The sequence below is a fragment of the Dendropsophus ebraccatus genome, chromosome 13, assembly GCF_027789765.1.
Source record: "Dendropsophus ebraccatus isolate aDenEbr1 chromosome 13, aDenEbr1.pat, whole genome shotgun sequence".
NCBI lineage: Eukaryota > Metazoa > Chordata > Amphibia > Anura > Hylidae > Dendropsophus > Dendropsophus ebraccatus.
The window spans coordinates 21,861,578-21,882,093 of NC_091466.1; the positions used below are offsets into that span (position 1 = coordinate 21,861,578).

Consider the following 20,516-nt stretch of genomic DNA (forward strand, 5'->3'; position numbering starts at 1 on the left):
AGTTGTGAAGGTGGAGCGTTTTAAAGGGGTTGGGGCGCCATCCCTCTCCATTTAAGAAAGGTGTAAGAGGGAGGGGGACGTGTTGGGAGCAGGAATAGAGAGCAGGGGCAGCGGTTTGTGGGTGTGAGTGAGGTCGTGAACCCCATAGAGGGACTAAGTCTTAATAGTGGAAAAATATATACATATGATAAAGTGAGAAATAGAAGGACGGAGGCTGCCGGTCTGGGTCGAGGGATCCTTTTTTAGGGTTGCTCGCTCCTAGGGGTGACCTGAGTGTCTCCTGTAGTGTTAAATTTCTCTAAGGGTATCCTCCTGAGAAGGTGGAACCAGGTAGGGGAGAGAGCCCCATAGGGTCAGGCTGATATTGAGAGGGTGTAAGGTAAAAGGGGTTTGGTGTGTAAGTTGGAATGTGCAAGAAGGGACTTGTTTGCGCCTGCTCTCCTCTCTGCTTCGGATAAGGATCCCTAGAGGTTAGGGTAAAGGGTAGAAGTGAGAGGGGGAGGGGGAAAGGGGTCAGTTTGGAATTAGGAAATGGAGATGTGTGGAGTGGGTTGGCGCCCTGAGGTGATGAGAGAGGATGGGGGGGGGGGGGGGATGGAGACAGGGAGGTTAGGTTACGTTTTACCCCGGGTTTTGGAGGGTGCTGTGCCAGGCTTTTCCAGGTCTGTCTTCTGGTAAAAAGTTGATGTGGAGAGAAGGGGAAGGATGGGTAATGGGTATTTTTGCTGAGAAATCAGTACAGCTTGATCCTTATCTCTTACCTAGGGGTTAATATATGGTTGTATTTGTAAAGAGATGCAATGAAAAACCCTGATGGAAATTTTAAATTGTTTGTTATATGTGGTATGCTTAATATAAAGATTAAACTAAAAAAAAAAAAAAAAAAAAAATAGCAGGATTATGGCTAGATTTAGCCTCACACCCTCATGCAGTTGTGCGTGAGAGGCATCTCTTTAGAGGTAGGGACGAAGAATGTATCTTGGAGATACAATAAATGACCAGACAGCCCTGCAAAATTGCACTTAAATTGAAGTCGATTTGATTTTAAAATTTAAATTGAAGGTTAGAAAATAAAAAAAACATAAAGTGGCCATTACTGGCCTTTAGATGAGGCAGGCGTGGAACCTCACAAAAATTAGGCCTGACACAGTAGAGTAAGAGTAAAAAAAAAAAAAAAAATAGCTGGCTGGTTGGCGTGATCGGCAGGCCCCCGGCAACCAGTGCTGCTCCTCCGCAGACGTAGTGTGACGTCAGAGCATAGCAGTGAGGACACAGAGAACAACGAGGCAAGGTCAGGCACACCAGTAGTCTATATGGATGCCAGTTAAGGCCCAGCAACAACGAGGCAAGGGCAGGCACACCAGTAGTCTACATGGATGCCAGTTAAGGCCCAGCAACAACGAGGCAAGGGCAGGCACACCAGTAGTCTACGTGGATGCCAGTTAAGGCCCAGCAACAACGAGGCAAGGGCAGGCACACCAGTAGTCTACATGGATGCCAGTTAAGGCCCAGCAACAACGAGGCAAGGGCAGGCACACCAGTAGTCTACATGGATGCCAGTTAAGGCCCAGCAACAATGAGGCAAGGGCAGGCACACCAGTAGTCTACATGGATGCCAGTTAAGGCCCAGCAGTAGCCAACAAGTAGCGTTACACCCCCAGCATCCTTTTGATTTTCAATTTTACTGTAGCAGTTGGGGCAACATTCCCTGCATAATGTAACTACTCACTTCTACCCCTGCCACCACCCTTTCGATTTTCAATTTGACTGCAGCAGTTGGGGTAAAATTCTCTCCATAATGTGACTCACCACCTCTCCCCCCACCGCTGTTTTGATTTTGAATTTGACTTTGATCCTTGAGGACCTGGCAATTGGCAGTGAAGTTTTATGCAGGTGTACTAAAATCCCAGCAATACAGTGTAATACCCACTAGTTTAGGGGGGGCTGTACGGTACAATCTGGTATTGGCCGGATTTATACACACACGCTGTGACACCCCCTTACAATGAGCAGTAAAGTTCTATGCAGGATGTACTACCAATCCCAGCAATACAGTGTAGTACCCACAAAATTAGGGGGGGCTGTACGGTACAATCTGGTATTGGCCGGTACGATACACACTCTCTGTCACCCCTTTACAATGAGCAGTGAAGTTCTATGCAGGATGTACTACAAATCCCAGCAATACAATGTAGTACACACTAGTTTAGGGGGTGCTTGACGGTGCTATCTGGTATGGGCACCAACTGTACACACTTTTTCACCCCAATACAATGAGCAGTGAAGTAAGTTCTATGCAGGATGCATTACAAATCCCAGCTATACAGTGCAGTATACACTAGTTTGGGGGGGGGGGGGGGGCTTAACGGTGCTATCTGGTAAGGGCAACAACTGTACACACTTTGTCACTCCAATACAATGAGCAGTGAAGTAAGTTCTATGCAGAATGCACTACAAATCCCAGCAATACAGTGTAGTACAGCAGGACCACCAGCCCAAAAATCAAAAAGGAGTACACTGAGCACTTCTTAGGGGTGTGTATGCAACACCTAATGTCCCCTTTTTGCCAGCAGCCGGACACCACTGTGTGCTGGTTAAATTGCGGTAGCAGCACTGCAAGTCCCAGCGAGCAGTCTGTAGTAATAGTATTAAAAACGCTTTTAAGCCCTGAAAAGGGCTTTTTGTTTATATTGCTAGTATATACCCTACCTACTGGAACGCTAAATCCTACACTGACACTCTCCCTGACCAGCAGCAGCTCTGTCCCTGATCTCTCACAGCATGTGTCTGAAGTGAGCACTGCCGGCGCCGAGTTTTATATGGCAGGGTCATCTAATCTGGCCATCCAATCGCTTCTATGAACATGTATGAGTCCCACGTCATCGCAGGATATACCAAAGAGTCTCCTGCATGTTTATTGGCTGAGACATAGCGCCCAAACTTACAGGAAACGGATGATGAGATTTTCTCAAGTATCGCAAGATGTTTGTCCGAGTAACAAGTACCATCGGGTACCCTAATACTCGATCGAGTGCCAAGCACGGAAGAGCATGCTCGCTCATCACTAACCCATATTTGTAACAAATAAAGAAGACAACATGTCCTCCCAATAAAGAATATAATGCAGGAGCAAAAGTTCCTGGGACCTGAAAAGAAAAAGTTATAGCGTCATTCAACGTGGACGCTTTCTGTTGTAGTTCACAGTGGACCATTCAGGTGAAAGAGGGCGTTGTGGGGTCGCTTCCCCCCCATTTGTTTCTTCTTCACGTGGAGATAAGTCCCATTCTAAGCAAAATCTGGCTGCATCTTCTGGGGTGTTGCCAATGATGGTCTCACCGTTTCTGGAGATAATCAGTTTAACAGTGAAGCCCCATTTATATTGGATCCCCTGGTCTCTGAAGATCCTGGTGCTAGGTGCATATTCTCGTCTGCGTGCTAAAGTTAAAGCAGAAAGGTCATCAAAAAGCATGATCGAAGAGAACCGCTCTGGGATGTTTGTAGCTTTCCTTGCTGCTTCCATAATCTGTTCTTTTACGTGATAGAAATGAATCCTGATTATCACATCTCTCGGGGTAGCTGCGGGCAGGTTTCTTGGCTTGGGTAGCCGATGAGCTCTATCTATGAACAGATCCCTGTCTGTAGCATCAGGGATTAGCTGCACAAAATAATCCGTTATGAATTATTTCAGTTGGTCCGGTTTGACTGACTCCGGTATTCCCCTCAGGCGGACATTATTACACCGGGATCTGTTCTCGACGTCTGCAAGTTTGTTTTAGGGCTTCTACCTCTTCTTCAAGCAAGTTGTGGGAGTCAACTAATTCGTTATTTGATTTAGTGAGTTCGGCCATTTTTTATTCAATGTGAGAGGTTCCTTCTCCAATAGCTCCTATTTCTTTGTGGGCCTTGGAAATGGCGCAGTCAATGTTTTGTTCTATGGATATGTTCAGCTCTTGCAGCAGGAGTTTCATCACAGACTCAGTGATAGGTCTGTCAGTAGCTGCTGGGCCTTTATATGCACGTTGCATAGGGGCTCCCTCTTTAGACAGTGCAGTAATCAGAGGTCCCTGAGAGTGGGACACTTTCCACGATAGTGGCGTGGGAGGAAGAGATGGAGCATCCACCTCTAGAAAGGTGCCAGAGTCACATGCCAGGGAAACAATGGCGGCCACATGCCTTTCCGCCATGCGGTGGGGAGAGGGGCTCTCCACAGAAACGTTATCTGGGGATGACTCCAATGCTAGCATAGGGGCTGGTGAGGCTTGTAATCTGTTTACCTCCGATCCCGTCGTTGCAGGAGACAGGACTGAAGTAGCATGAGCTGTACGCCGCGGAGTGTTATGACGAGAAGGCCCTGCAGCGCCGTGCTGGATGTGTCCGGCGCCATCTTGGATCTTGTCTGCGGCGGAGATAAAGTCAGGTATTTTCTTCAGCCCCTTCTTTTTTTTGGAGCTCATAGGGTAACAGTTGGGGTACCCGGAGCTGTGCAGTTTGGGTCACAGAAGTTTGATTGAGCCACTGTGTGGCCGGTGCTGGTGGGAGCTCAGGACTCACATCTCTGTCCTCATAGACAGCTGGACATGCCCCCCTGTGAGCTGCTTTCTTCTAACAAACTGGTTTCACACAGCGTCTCATGTGACAATGTCCTTACCATCTTTAGTTTGGAACACTATAATAAGTGATTCAGCAGAAAATGGGTAGTTTCATGCTGTAAATGTTTCAGCGCTTGGAGGCCCCACTCTGTGTGGAAGAGCTAGCCAGGTTGTGCTAACTAGAAGGTACATAGAGGGGGATTATTAAAAACATGTGTATAGTAGCAGTGGAGCAGTTGCCCGCCCTATCACGTAGTAATAATTTTTTTACAAACAAATAAAGCAATCTGATTGGCTGCTGTGGGTAACTGCTCCACTACTACTCTGCTCTGTGAAATTCTAATAAATCTCCCCCTTGACCCTAAATAGAAGCAATTACAGTTGACCATGAGATACCTAGTATATCAGATCTCAGTATATCAGTCTACCAAACACCATTGTGTTATTTACAGTTGTTAGTACTTTTCTTTTATAATATGTTGCTGGAAAGGCCCCGCTCCTTCACACTATTCAGGTCTTAGAAAAAAAATTATGTATTTTTTATAAAAAAATAAATAAAACACAAACACAAACACAAGCTACAAAGCTTTGTTCTGAATACTTTTATTTATATCCAGTGGTGCCACCAACCCTGTATGTGGTGACAGATTTACTTTAACCCCTTCCCTCCTAGGCCAATTTTCGTTTCTGCGTTTTTGTTTTTTCCTCCTCGTGTTTAAATGACCCCAGAGCTTGCATTTTTTAATTTTTACATAAAATATGCTGCAAAACCAGAAAAAATGTATATGCGCGGTGAAATTTGAAATAAAACGCAACAAAATATATTTTTTTGGGGTGGGGGGTGGTTTTGTGTTTATGCCATTTGCCCTATGGTAAAACTATGTTATCTATGTTCCTGAAGTCAATACGATTACAATCATATGCGACTTGCATAACTTTTATTTTATTTGACAGCTTTTAAAAAAAATTTAACTTTTTAAAAAACTAAATGTTGAAATTGCTCTATTCCAATCCTGATAACGTTTTTATTCTTTGTTCTATTGGGCTGTGTGTCGGTGTCATTTTTTGCTATGACAAAAAATATGTAGACTATGCACTTCAAAAATTACAGGGTGCTCAGATTATGACAGGAATATAAATAGTACCAACAAAAAGAAAAGGGAAGGCCTGTCATATGTACTCACTGGCAAACCAAACAAATAAAAAAGAAAATGTTTATTTCACATAAATCAAAATAACATACACACTGGAAATTAACCATTGTCCATTAACCCCTGAGGAATTTCCCAGTGAGGAGCAGAACGCGTGGGAAGCAGTGGACTCCAACATGGACCTTCTGACAATTTGGTGATATTTTGTTCGTTTGTTGGTTATAATTGCCATTACTTGTTTTGCACATGTTTTGGTAGTTTTTATACCTCATCATCATTGTTTACAGTAGTGGGGAATAGTTATCACATCAGATTTATTGGTTAGATATGGTCCTTGCCATTTTTGCTTGTCGGAGTGTCCTGGGGACTTTCCCTAGATCTAGTTTTGTGTTTTTAGATGTTTTTAACTATTTATGTCCCAGTGTGATGTTTGTTATTTTATGTGAAATAAAGATACATAATTTATTCTTTATTTGTTTCGTGTGCCAGTGAGTACATATGTTTTGTTGGTGCCATTTTTTGCGCCATGATGTGTACTTTCTATCGGTACCTTACTTGCATATATGCAACTTTTAAATCACTTTTTATCACAATTTTTCTGGATTTGATGCGAGCAAAAATGCACAATTTTGGACTTTGAAATTTTTATGGGTTTACGCCATTTACTGTGCATGATCAGGAATGTGATCATTTGATAGTTCAGGCGATTACGCACGTAGCGATACCAAATATGTTTATTTATTAATTTTTATTTATAAAATGGGATAAGGGTGAATCAGGCTTTTATTAGGGGAGGGGATTTTTTTATTGATAAAAACACTTTTTCACATACATTAATTAGATGCCCCCTGGGAGACTTCAATATACACAGCACTGATCTCCAGTTGAGATCAATGCCGTGTATATAATAGAGCACTGATCCTTTAGATTAGTGCTCTATTATTCTGGTCTGCTGCAGACCAGATACATGGATTGCCGAGCTGGGATCAGCATCATTCTGACGATGAGTCCCGGCCTGGGGAAGAGATCCAGCCAATTAATATGTTTGACAGCTGCATTTAACTGTCCTAATTAGTTAATAGCCATGGTCCCGGGCTGCAGAAAGCAGACAGGATTACGGCGGTTCAGAGCAGGGTCACGGCACGGTCCTGCTCCTGGGCACTACCTAAGGTGTTGACAGTGTGCTGTAGCTGGCAGCCCCCAGTGAGCATGGTGCCTTTTTGGTAATTTTCCGTGCAGCGGATTATGTACAATTTTATGTCTCCTACTGTATTAAAGAGTCGCAGAGCAGTTGTTCGTGTCAAACTTTGGCATGCATCCTCCTCCCTCTTCATGAATAATCAATGCTGCCCGGCCTCCTGCTTGCTCAGCTGTCAGATTGCAGATCAGTTCTCTGTAGGCAGTTTATGTCTGAAAGAATCTCTTCTCCCTAACTCACCTGTCTAGACATCTGCCAGCAGTTCTTTTTCTGGTTCGAATCCCCTGATGGAAATTAAATAGATGTCTTTTTTTCTCATTATTGTATCATTTTTAAGGTTATGTTCACACACAGTATTTTTGCTCAGTATTTTGCTACCAAAACCAGGAGTGGATTGAGAACACAGAAATGCTTTGTTCTCACACTGTTAAAATTGAGTGGATGGCAGTCATTTAATGGCAAATAATTACTGTAATTTTAAAACAACGTCCGATATTTGCCAATAAATGACGGCCATCCGCTCAATTTCAACAGTGTGAGAACTTAGCCTTTCTGTGTTCTTAATCCACTCCTGGTTTTGGTTGCCAAATACTGACAAAAAATAGCCTTAAAAATGATACAATAATGAAAAAAAAGACATCTATTTAATTTCCATCAGGGGATTTGAACCAGAGAATGAACCGCTGTCAGGTCTCTAGACAGGTGAGTTACCTCTAGACCACAGCTCCAACACATTAGGGAGAAGAGATTCTTTCAGACATAAACTACAGAGGACTGATCTGCAATCTGACAGCTGAGCAAGCAGGAGGGCAGCATTAATTATTCATGAAGAGGGAGGAGGATGCATGCCAAAGTGTGGCATGAACAACTGTTCTATGACTCTTTAGTACAGTAGGAGACATAAGGTTGTACATATTCCGCTGCACGTATTACCAAAAAGGCAACATGCTCACTGGGGGACTGCCAGATACAGGACACTATCAGCACCTTAGGGAGCTGACAGATTCCCTTTAATAACATGGTAATGTTGTTGTTTGTTACCTCATTTTTTAGGTCACAGAGAATACAGACTGGCGGATGGGCCTAGTATTTGCTCAGGACATTTAGAAGAGCTCCATGGTGATACCTGGGGATATGTTTGTGAGATTGACCCAGAGCTAAGAGCGGCCAATGTACTTTGTAAGGAACTTCTATGTGGAGAAGCAATGCCATCATCCCTGACCTATACAAGAAGACCTGGACCATTATGGACGGAGCAAATTCATTGTACTGGCAATGAGACAAGACTATATGACTGTATAAGAGTTCCTGGCATAGAAGGAAACTGCTCCAAACTAAGTCCTCCTGTGATTGAATGTAAAGGTATGTGATAATTCTTTTGTGTCAATTTTTAAGTTTAAAAAAAAATGTGAAAAGACAAAATGCAATGTATAAAAGGGTATTCTATTGTCAGTTATCACCTTATCCAAAAGATAGGGACTAACAAGAAGATCTGTTGTGGTTCACCTGCTGGGATTTGAGAATGGGAACATAATAATCCCATAATCCATAGAAATAATGTTATGGACTGTGGCTTCGCGGCCACCAATCCAGTCATTATCCATGTTTCTACTGAGTTGTTTTGAAGTAATTGGAAATTTCTGTTGGTTTCATTAAATATGGAGCCAATTGCATCCCCATTCTCGGAGTCGGGGGGTGGTGTGGGGTTTCTGACTAATCTGCTCCCTGATTAATCTGCTTGTTATCCGCTATTTGGGGTATGCCTGATACTAAAGAAATGCTTAGAAATGTACCGCATCCTATTAGCATTAAAATAATTTTAGTCTTAATATATAAATGTCTGCACATACAGGTTAGTCTGGGGGAGCATTCAAGCAATGAAAGAAGTTAAAGGGCTTTTACCCTAACAATTAGGGATGAGCGAACCGAACTGTAATGAACCAGATTCGTTATGAACTTTGAGAGAGTTCGTAACGAATCTAGTTAAGATAACAATAACAAATAAAATCACAGAATAGACAAGTCCAAGACATCTTTAGAAAGTAATGCAAAAGCCTCTGGAATGCATCTGGGAAGGCAGGGAAGCAGTATTACAGGGAACGGTATTACCTTGGTTAGCGATCCTTGGCAATAATACCGCACAAGTAATAGTTAATATTTAATTAATAAAAATGTTTTGTTCTAATAAAGCTTGTTCGTTGTTCAAGAGCTTAATTAACCCCTTGCCTCCGCAGCCTGTTTTGGCCTTAATGACCAGGCTCATTTTTCAAAATCTGACCTGTCTCACTTTATGCGCTTATAGCTCAGTGATGCTTTAACGTATGCTAGCGATTCTGAGATTGTTTTTTCGTCACATATGGCACTTTATATTAGTGGCAAAATTTGGTCATTACTTTGTGTGTTTTTTGTGAAAAACATCAAAATATCATGAAAAATTTGAAAATTTTGCATTTTATGAACTTATGAAATTCTCTGCTTCTAAAAAAGGAAGTCATAGCACATAAATTAGTTACAAAATCACATTACCAATATGTCCTCTTTATTCTGGCATAATTTGGGAAACATATTTTACTTTTTTAGGCTGTTATGGGGCTTAGAAATTTATTAGCAAATTATCACATTTTCATAAAATTTCCAAAACTGATTTTTTTAGGGACCAGTTCTTTTTTTAAGTGAGTTTAGGAGGCTTGTATACTGGAAACCCCCATAAGTGACCCCATTTTGGAAACTAGACACCTTAAAGAATTAATCTAGGGGTATAATGAGCATTTTAACCCTACCGGGGCTGGAGGAAAGTATTCACAATTAGGCCTTAAAAAAATCGAAAATTTTTATTTTCCAATAATATATATGTTTAGATTAAAGTTTCTCCTTTCCAAAAGGAACATGAGAGAATCTGCACCCCTAAATTTGTAACGCAGGATCTTTTGAGTACAACGGTACCCCATATGTGGGCGTAAACCACTGTATGGGCACACAGCCGGGCTCAGAAGGGAAGGAGCACCAATTAGCTTTTTTAAAAGGTTTGAGCGCCAGGTGCATTTGCAGTGCCCCTGTAGTGTCAGCAGAATAGAATCCCCCCAAAAGTCACTCCATTTTCGAAAGTGCACCCCTCAAAGAATTCATCTTGGGGTAGGATGAGCATTTTGACCCCACATGCATTAGAGGAAAGTATTCAAAATTAGACAGTAAAAATGAAAAACACGAATTTTTCCAATAATATGTTCGTTTAGTTTGAAATTTCTCAATTTCACAAGGAAAAAGAGAAAAAAAGTACCCCAAAAATTGTAACGCAGGTTCTCCTGAATACAACGGTACCCCATATGTGGGCATAAACCACTGTATGGGCACACAGCGGGGCTCAGAAGGGAAGGAGCGCCAATTAGCATTTTCAGTGCAGATTTTGCTGAAGAAGTTTCTGAGCGCCAGGTGCGTTTGCAGCGCCCCTGTAGTGTCCGTAGAAAAGAACCCCCCCAAAAGTCACCCCATTTTGGAAAGTACACCCCTCAAAGAATTCACCTTGGGGTGTGGTGACCATTTTGACCCCACAGGTATTAGAGCAAAGTATTTAAAATTAGACAGTAAAAATGAAAAACTCGAATTTTTCCAATAATATGTTCGTTTAGTTTAAAATTTCTCAATTTCACAAGGAACATGAGAGAATCCGCACCCCAAAATTTGTAACGCAGGTTCTCCTGAGTACAACGGTACCCCATATGGGGGCATAAACCACTGTATGGGCACACAGCGGGGCTCAGAAGGGAAGGAGCGCCAATTAGCATTTTCAGTTCAGATTTTACTGAAGAAGTTTCTGAGCGCCAGGTGCGTTTGCAGAGCCCCTGTAGTGTTCGTAGAAGAGAACCCCCCCAAAAGTCACCCCATTTTGGAAAGTGCACCCCTCAAAGAATTCATCTTGGGGTGTGGTGACCATTTTGACCCCACAGGTATTAGAGGAAAGTATTTAAAATTAGACAGTAAAAATGAAAAACTCGAATTTTTCCAATAATATGTTCGTTTAGTTTAAAATTTCTCAATTTCACAAGGAACATGAGAGAATCCGCACCCCAAAATTTGTAACGCAGGTTCTCCTGAGTACAACGGTACCCGATATGGGGGCATAAACCACTGTATGGGCACACAGGAGGGCTCAGAAGGAAGGGAGCGCCAATTAGCATTTTCAGTTCAGATTTTGCTGAAGAAGTTTCTGAGCGCCAGGTGCGTTTGCAGAGCCCCTGTAGTGTCCGCAGAAGAGAACCCCCCAAAAAGTCACCCCATTTTGGAAAGTGCACCCCTCAAAGAATTCATCTTGCGGTGTGGTGACCATTTTGACCCCACAGGTATTAGAGGAAAGTATTCAACATAAGACAGTAAAATTGAAAAACTTGAATTTTTCCAATAATATGTTTGTTTAGTTTGAAATTTCTCAATTTCACGAGGAACAGGAGAGAAGCTGCATGCCCAAATCTGTAAAGCAGGTTCCCCTGAGTAGAACGGTACCCCATATGTGGGCATAAACCACTGTTTGGGCACACAGCTGGGCTCAGAAGGGAAGGAGCGCCAATTGGCATTTTCAGTGCAGATTTTTCCGAAGAAGTTTCTGAGCGCCAGGTGCGTTTGCAGCGCCCCTGTAGTGCCAGCAGAATAGAACTCCCGCAAAGGTCACCCCATTTAGGAAAGTACACCCCTCAAAGAATTCATCTTGGGGTGCAGTGAGCGGTTTGACCCCACAGGTATTAGAGGAAAGTATTCAAAATAAGACAGTAAAAATGAAAAACTCGAATTTTTCCAATATATGTTCGTTTAGTTTAAAATTTCTCAATTTCACGAGGAATGGGAGAAAAAATGTACCCCAAAATCTGTAACGCAGGTTCTCCTGAGTACAACGGTACCCCATATGTGGGCATAAACCACTGTATGGGCACACAGCGGGGCTCAGAAGGAAGGGAGCGCCAATTTGCTGGAGCAAAACCGCAGCTAGAAATGGTTATTAGAATAGCGCAGTTACTAAAATACAATAAAAAAATGAGATTACAGGTAATGTGGGGTGGTTACGGATAATCTGGGGTGGTTACGGGCAACCTGCGGTGGTTACGGGCAACGTGGGGTGGTAACGGGCAACGTGGGGTGGTAACGGGCAACGTGCGGTGGTCGGAGGCAACGTGCGGTGGTCGGGGGCAACGTGCGGTGGTCGGGGGCAATGTGCGGTGGTCGGGGGCAACGTGCGGTGGTCGGGGGCAACGTGCGGTGGTCGGGGGCAACGTGCGGTGGTTGGAGGCAACGTGCGGTGGTCGGGGGCAACGTGCGGTGGTCGGGGGCAACGTGCGGTGGTCGGGGGCAATGTGCGGTGGTCAGAGGCAACGTGCGGTGGTTAGAGGCAATCTGGGGGGAATTACATGTGATTAGGGGCAACATGGGGTGGTTACAGACAATCTGCGGTGGTTACGGGCAACATGGGGTGGTTACAGACAATCTGGGGTGGTTACGGATAAACTGAAGTGCTTATAGGTAATCAGGGGTGGGTACATGTAATTTTCGGTGGTTACGGCAATCTGGTGTGGTTACGGGCAATCTGGAGGGGGTCACTGGCAACGTGTGTGAGTTAGAGGCAACGTGCAGTGGTTACGTGCAATATGGGGGGGTTACGGGCAATCGGGGCTGATAACAGACCATCTGGAGGGGCTCACTGGCAATTTGGGGTGGTTACAGGCAACGTGCGGTGGTTATGGGCAACGTGCGGTGGTTATGGGCAACGTGCAGTGGTTATGGGCAATGTGTGGTGGTTATAGGCAACGTGCGGTGGTTATGGGCAACGTGCGGTGGTTATGGGCAACGTGCGGTGGTTATGGGCAACGTGCGGTGGTTATGGGCAACGTGCGGTGGTTAGTGGCAACGTGCGGTGGTTATGGGCAACGTGCGGTGGTTATGGGCAACGTGCGGTGGTTATGGGCAGCGTGCGGTGGTTATGGGCAATGTGTGGTGGTTATAGGCAACGTGCGGTGGTTATGGGCAACGTGCGGTGGTTATGGGCAACGTGCGGTGGTTATGGGCAACGTGCGGTGGTTATGGGCAACGTGCGGTGGTTATGGGCAACGTGCGGTGGTTATGGGCAACGTGCGGTGGTTATGGGCAACGTGCGGTGGTTATGGGCAACGTGCGGTGGTTATGGGCAATGTGCGGTGGTTAGTGGCAACGTGTGGTGGTTAGTGGCAACGTGCGGTGGTTATGGGCAGCGTGCGGTGGTTATGGGCAACGTGCGGTGGTTAGTGGCAACGTGCGGTGGTTAGTGGCAATGTGCGGTGGTTATGGGCAATGTGCGGTGATTACGTGCAATCTGGGGCGGATACGGGCAATCTGGGGCAGATATGGGCAACCTGCGGTGGTTACGGGTACTTTGGGGGGGCTAGGGGTAATCTGGGAGTAAAGTGCAATTATTACTATAATAAAAAGTGTGTGTTTTATTTTTTTGTATGTTTTTCACTTTTTGTACTTTATACATTAATTATCACTGTATTACTATGATTACTGTGATATTTTCTATCACAGTAATCATAGTTCAGTGACAGAGACCAAATTGGTCTCTGTCACTTTAAATTTTCTGAGATAACTGATTCTGGAGCGCATGCGCACTTCAGAATCAGCCTGGACGCCGAGGAGGACGGAGCTCCGTGGATCAGGTATGTGGGGAAGGGGGGGTGACTGGGGGACGGGGGTGACTGGGGGGGTGGGGGGCGACTTGGGGGGGGGGGGCACGGTGACACTTTTTATCCCCTGTCACCAATGATTTATGGTGACAGGGGATAAAAAGTGCTGATCAGCACTGGGAACAGGCGATCGGCGGTATATAGTATATACCGCCGATCGCCTGCTCTGGGACCACACGGGGGGGTCCCCGATCACTGCCCCATGCTCTCCGCTACCTCCGGTGGCGGAGAGCATGGGGCTTTGATCACTAATTAATTTCCATCCCTGCGAACAAACATCGTTTGTTCGCAGGGATGGGGGCGGCCATCTTGGATCTGATGGCCGCCCGGGTAGGGTGATCGGGGGGCTGATCTGGGGTCTGAGGGGACATTTTTCATCTCCCCTCCGGGCAGTGGCAGCAGGAGGATGCTGTGTGACACAGCCTCCTCCTGCTGCCCGATCTCACCTAGGGACAGAGGGGGGAGGCAGGGAAAGCATGACGTCCAGGGACGTCATGATGCATTCTGCCACTGCTTTTCATGACGTCCCTGGACGTCATATTGGGGGAAGGGGTTAAAACAAATCAATGGTCATTCAATTAAATATACTGTTAATTAACAAAAATTACGGCCGTTGTTTAATTTTGCTTACTAGCTAGTGATGAGCGAGTACTAAAATGCTCTGGTGCTCGTTACTCGAGACGAGTATTTCCTCGGTACTCGAGTGCTCGTTTCGAGTAACGAACCACATTGAAGTCAAAGGGAGACTCGAGTATTTTTGCAGGAGACTCAAGTTCGGTAGAGGGAAGGTCGTGTAAAAACCTGTCAACCTCAGAAATTGATAGAAACACAACGGAAATGGACAGGAAATAGCAGGGGCAGCATGTATGCATGCCTATGAGGCTGCCTAATGGCACCATTATGCCTAATTCTGTGCAAAAGCCTGGTTAAAACAGAGGTAGGCATAGGGACCACCCAAAAACACAGCCTGACACAGCATGGCAGTGAGAACACAGGGAACCATGAAAACAGAGGTAGCATATCATGAACCACCCCAAAATTCAGCCTGACACAGCATAGCGGTGAGGACAGAGTGAACAAGGTAGAAGCGGTAGCCAGTCAGCCTTCAAAAAATTATGCCAGACCTAGCATGGCAGTGAACAAACAGAGAACCATTAAAAGTGAGTGAGGAAGCAAGTGAGCCTCCCCAAAATTAGGGCAGACACAGCATGGCATTGAGCACACAGAGAACCATTAAAATTGAGTGAGGAAGCAAGTGAGCCTCCTCAAAATTAGGCTAGACACTGTATGGCAGGGGTACTCAACAACTTTTAGTGAGGGTCCACTTACCGGGGTCTATTGTCAGGTGAAGGTCCGAGCTGAACATCAGTAGGAAACGTGTTTCGTTAATTTTCACAAACGTTCAACTATTTACATACAAAATTGCTGCTTATTAGCAGGAAAACTGGCATTTTTTTCTCTCTCAACAGCCCTTTAATATTAGGTACAAAGGGGGTGACTGCCCTGGTAGTATATAGCCCCCCTGTTGCTCCCCCAGTAGTGTATAGCCCCCCCTGTGCGCTCTCCCTCAGTAGTATATAGCCCCCTGTTGCTCCCCCAGTAGTATATAGCCCCCCTGTGCGCTCTCCCCTGTAGTATATAGCCCCCTGTGAGCTCCCCCCAGTAGTATATAGCCTCCCCGTGCGCTCTCCCCCTGTAGAATATAGCCCCCTGTGAGCTCCCCCCAGTAGTATATAGCCCCCCTGTGCGTTCTCCCCCTGTAGTATATAGCCCCCTGTGCGCTGTCCCACAGTAGTATATAGCCCCCTGTGAGCTCCCCCCAGTAGTATATAGCCCCCCTGTGCTCTCCCCCTGTAGTATATAGCCCCCTGTGAGCTCCCCCCAGTAGTATATAGCCCCCGTGAGCTCCCCCCAAGTAGTATATAGCCCCCCTGTGAGCTCCCCCCTGCAGTATATAGCCCCCTGTGAGCTCCCCCTGTAGTATAAAGCCCCCCCGTGCGCTGTCCCCCTGTAGTATATAGCCCCCTGTGAGCTCCCTCCGGTAGTATATAGCGCCCCTGTGCTCTCCCCCCAGTAGTATATAGCCCCCTGTGAGGTCCCCCCCAGTAGTATATAGCCCCCCTTGTGCTTTCCCCCTGTAGTATATAGCCCCTGTGAGGTCCCCCCTGTAGTATATAACCCCCTGTGCGCTCCCCCTAGTAGTATATAGCCCCCTGTGAGGTCCCCCCTGTAGTATTTAGCCCCCCTGTGCTCTCCCCCTGTAGTATATAGCCCCCTGTGAGCTCCCCCCAGTAGTATATAGCCCCCGTGAGCTCCCCCCAAGTAGTATATAGCCCCCCTGTGAGCTCCCCCCTGCAGTATATAGCCCCCTGTGAGCTCCCCCTGTAGTATATAGCCCCCCCCCTGCACTGTCCCCCTGTAGTATATAGCCCCCTGTGAGCTCCCCCCAGTAGTATATAGCGCCCCTGTGCTCTCCCCCCAGTAGTATATAGCCCCCTGTGAGGTCCCCCCCAGTAGTATATAGCCCCTGTGAGGTCCCCCCTGTAGTATATAACCCCCTGTGAGGTCCCCCCTGTAGTATATAACCCCCTGTGCGCTCCCCCTAGTAGTATATAGCCCCTGTGAGGTCCCCCCTGTAGTATTTAGCCCCCTGTGCGCTCCCCCCAGTAGTATATAGCCCCCCTTGTGCTTTCCCCCTGTAGTATATAGCCCCTGTGAGGTCCCCCCTGTAGTATATAATCCCCTGTGCGCTCCCCCTAGTAGTATATAGCCCCCTGTGAGGTCCCCCCTGTAGTATTTAGCCCCCTGTGCGCTCCCCCCAGTAGTATATAGCCCCCCTTGTGCTTTCCCCCTGTAGTATAAAGCCCCTGTGAGGTCCCCCCTGTAGTATATAACCCCCTGTGTGCTCCCCACAGTAGTATATAGCCCCCTCAGTAGTATATAGCCCCCTGTGAGGTCCCCCCTGTAGTATATAGCCCCTGTGCACTCCCCCCAGTAGTATATAGCCCCCCCAGTAGTATATAGCCCCCTGTGAGGTCCCCCTGTAGTATATAGCCCCCTGTGCGCTCCCCCCAGTAGTATATAGCCCCCTCAGTAGCATATTGCCCCCTGTGAGGTCCCCCCTGTAGTATTTAGCCCCCTGTGCGCTCCCCCCAGTAGTATATAGCCCCCCTTGTGCTTTCCCCCTGTAGTATATAGCCCCTGTGAGGTCCCCCCTGTAGTATATAATCTCCTGTGCGCTCCCCCTAGTAGTATATAGCCCCCTGTGAGGTCCCCCCTGTAGTATTCAGCCCCCTGTGCGCTCCCCCCAGTAGTATATAGCCCCCCTTGTGCTTTCCATCTGTAGTATATAGCCCCTGTGAGGTCCCCCCTGTAGTATATAACCCCCTGTGTGCTCCCCCCAGTAGTATATAGCCCCCTCAGTAGTATATAGCCCCCTGTGAGGTCCCCCCTGTAGTATATAGCCCCTGTGCACTCCCCCCAGTAGTATATAGCCCCCCCAGTAGTATATAGCCCCCTGTGAGGTCCCCCCTGTAGTATATAGCCCCCTGTGCGCTCCCCCCAGTAGTATATAGCCCCCTCAGTAGTATATAGCCCCCTGTGAGGTCCCCCCTGTAGTATATAGTCCACCTGTGCGCTCTCCCCTTGTAGATGCCCCCCAGACAGAAAAAAAAAAAATAACAAAAACAACTCACCTAGCACCTCGTTCCCCGCTGCGGCTGTCTTCTTCTCTTCCCGTCGGTCCGGCCCCCGGCTGATACGCGCTCTGTAGGGATGTCCCGAGGATTCCCCAGCAGAGCGCGCATCAGTGACCTCAGCGTACGCCGCCGGCCTGCACTTCCGGGAAGGACAGGCCGGCAGCGTACACTGAGGTCTGTGGTGCGCGCTCTGCTGGGAAATCCCCGGGACATCCCTACAGAGCGCGTATCAGCCGGGGGCCGGACCGACACTGCCCCCAGCCCCACAGGCGTACTGACATCTAAGGACAGTACGCCTATGGGGCGGGAGCGGGACCTCCTAACCACCCCGGGACGGACCGGATCCGGGGCAGTTAGGAGGTCTGACCAGGGGTCCGGACAGCTGGCCTCCGCGGTCCGGGTTCGGACCGCAGTCCGCCAGTTGAGGACCCCTGCTGTATGGCATTAAGCACACAGAGAACTCCCAGGAGCAGCAGTAGCCAACATGGATGCCAGTGAAGGCCCAGCAGTAGTCAACATGGATGCCAGTTAAGGCCCAGCAGTAGTCAACATTGAGGCAAGGGCAGGCACAGCAGTAGTCAACATGGATGCCAGTAAAGGCCCAGCAGTAGTCAAAATGGATGCCAGTTAAGGCCCAGTAGTAGCCAGCATGGAGGCAAAGGCAGGCACAGCAGTAGTCAACGTGGATGGCAATAAAGGCCCAGCAGTAGTCAACATGGGTGCGAATTAAGGCCCAGCAGTAGCCAACATGGAGGCAAGGGCAGGCACAACCGTAGTCAACATGGATGCCAGTAAAGGCCCAGCAGTAGTCAACATGGATGCCAGTTAAGGCCCAGCAGTAGCCAACATGGAGGCAGGAGCAGGCACAACAGTAGTCAGCAGTAGTCAACATGGATGCCAGTTAAGGCCCAGTAGTAGCCAACATGGAGGCAAGGGCAGGCACAGCAGTAGTCAGCAGTAGTCAACATGGATGCCAGTTAAGGCCCAGCAGTAGCCAACTTTGAGGCAAAGGCAGGCCCAGTAGTAGCCAACATGGAGGCAAGGGCAGGCATAGCAGTAGTCAACATGGATGGCAGTAAAGGCCCCGCAGTAGTTAACATGGATGTCCATTACTGCTCTGATCAATCCTGCCTTAAAAATGGCTACAAAATTGAAAAAAGGTAGAAGGTACTGGAGAAAGAATGTCAGAGGACACCCGTAAGACAAGATGACATCCATATATAATATGGTTCGAAATGGAGAAGACAAGGAAGGTAAATTGAATTTGACTATGAATTTGACTGTAACAGTTGGAGTAACATTCCCTGCATAATGTGACTCACCACCTCTCCCCCCACCGCTGTTTTGATTTTGAATTTGACTGTGATCCTTGAGGATCTGGCAATTGTCTCATGCAAAGGGATTATCACTTGAGGGGTAGTGTACTACAAATCGCAGCAATACAGTGTAGTACCCACTCATTTGGGGGGGGGGGGGGCTGTACGGTACAATCTGGTAGTGGCTGGACCTAGACACACTGTGGGATACCCCCTTACAGTGAGCAGTGAAGTTTTATGCAGGTGTACAACAAATCCCAGCAATACAGTGTAGTACCCACTAGTTAAGGGGGGTCTGTATGGTACAATCTGGTAGTGGCTGGACCTAGACACTTGCTGGGATACCCCCGTCCAATGAGTATTGAAGTTTTATGCAGGTGTACTACAAATCCCAGCAATACTGTGTACTACCCACTAGTTTAGGGGGGCTGTACGGTACAATCTGGTATTGGCCGGAACGATACACACTCTGTCACCCCTTTACAATGAGCAGTAAAGTTCTATGCAGGATGTACTACAAGTCCCAGCAATACAGTGTAGTACCCACTAGTTTGTTTGTTTGTTTTTTTGGAGGGGGGGGCTGTACGGTACAATCTGGTATTGGCCGGAAAGATACACACTCTCTGTCACCCCTTTACAATGAGCAGTGAAGTTCTATGCAGGATGCACTACAAATCTTAGCAATACAGTGTAGTACCCATTAATTTAGTGGGGGCTATATGCTGTGACACACCCTAACAATGAACAATAAAGTAAGTTCTATGCAGGATGTACTACAAATCCCAGCAATACAGTGTAGTACACCAGGACCACCAGCCCAAAAATCAAAAAAGAGTACACTGAGCACTTCTTAGGGGTGTGTATGCAACACCTAATGCCCCCTTTCTGCCAGCAGCCGGTCACCACAGTGTGCTGGTTAAATCGCGGTAGCAGCACTGCAACTCCCAGCCAGCAGTCTGTAGTAATAGTATTAATAAAAGCTTTTAAGCCCTGTTTGTATTGCTAGTATATACCCTGCCTACTGGAACGCTAACTCCTACTCTGACACTCTCCATGACCAGCAGCAGCTCTCTCCCTGATCTCTCACAGCATGCGTCTGAAGTGAGCACTGCCGGTGCCGAGTTTTATATGGCAGGGTCACCTGATCTGGCCAACCAATCACTGCTATCGACATGTATGGGTCCCACGTCATCGCAGGATGTACCAAAGAGTCTCCTGCATGTTTATTGGCTGCGAAATAGCACCCAAACTTACAGGAAACGGATGATGAGATTTTCTCAAGTATCGCGAGATGCTCGTCCAAATAACAAGCACCATTGAGTACCCTAATACTTGATCGTGTACCAAGCTCAGACGAGCATGCTCGCTCATCTCTATTTGTACACTATTTGTCATATACACTCTCACAAGGAGCCAACTATTGTACTTGGAATATCTGTAGAGACCTTTTTTTAGAGTTTTATTCTCCACAAATGCACGAGGTATGTTTGTGCCTCAGGAGGACACCTACTGTATGTCATATACACTCTCACAAGGAAGACAGTATAGTACTTCTATATCTGTAGAGACTAGTGATGAGCGAACGTGCTCGTCCGAGATTGGTACTTGATCGAGTATTAGGGTATTCGATGGCACTTGTTACTCGGACGAGCATCTCACAATACTCGAGGGAATCTCATCATTCGTTTCCTGTAAGTTTGGGCGCTATTTCTCAGCTAAAAAAACATGCAGGAGACTCTTTGGTACATCCTGCGATGATGTGGGACCCATACATGTCGATAGCAGCGATTGGTTGGCCAGATCAGATGACCCTGCCATATAAAACTCAGCGCCGGCAGTGCTGGCTTCAAACGCATGCTGTGA

The 20,516-nt window shown here is 46.8% G+C and overlaps 1 protein-coding gene across 1 annotated transcript in view; it reads left to right on the forward strand.

The window, feature by feature from the left end:
- Positions 1-20,516, forward strand: part of LOC138770480 (antigen WC1.1-like) — a 114,638-nt gene that overhangs the window by 13,347 nt on the left and 80,775 nt on the right. The window contains exon 3 of the mRNA XM_069949586.1: positions 7,992-8,300. Within this exon, the coding sequence (XP_069805687.1) occupies positions 7,992-8,300 (309 nt within the window). The remainder of the gene's footprint in view (positions 1-7,991; positions 8,301-20,516) is intronic.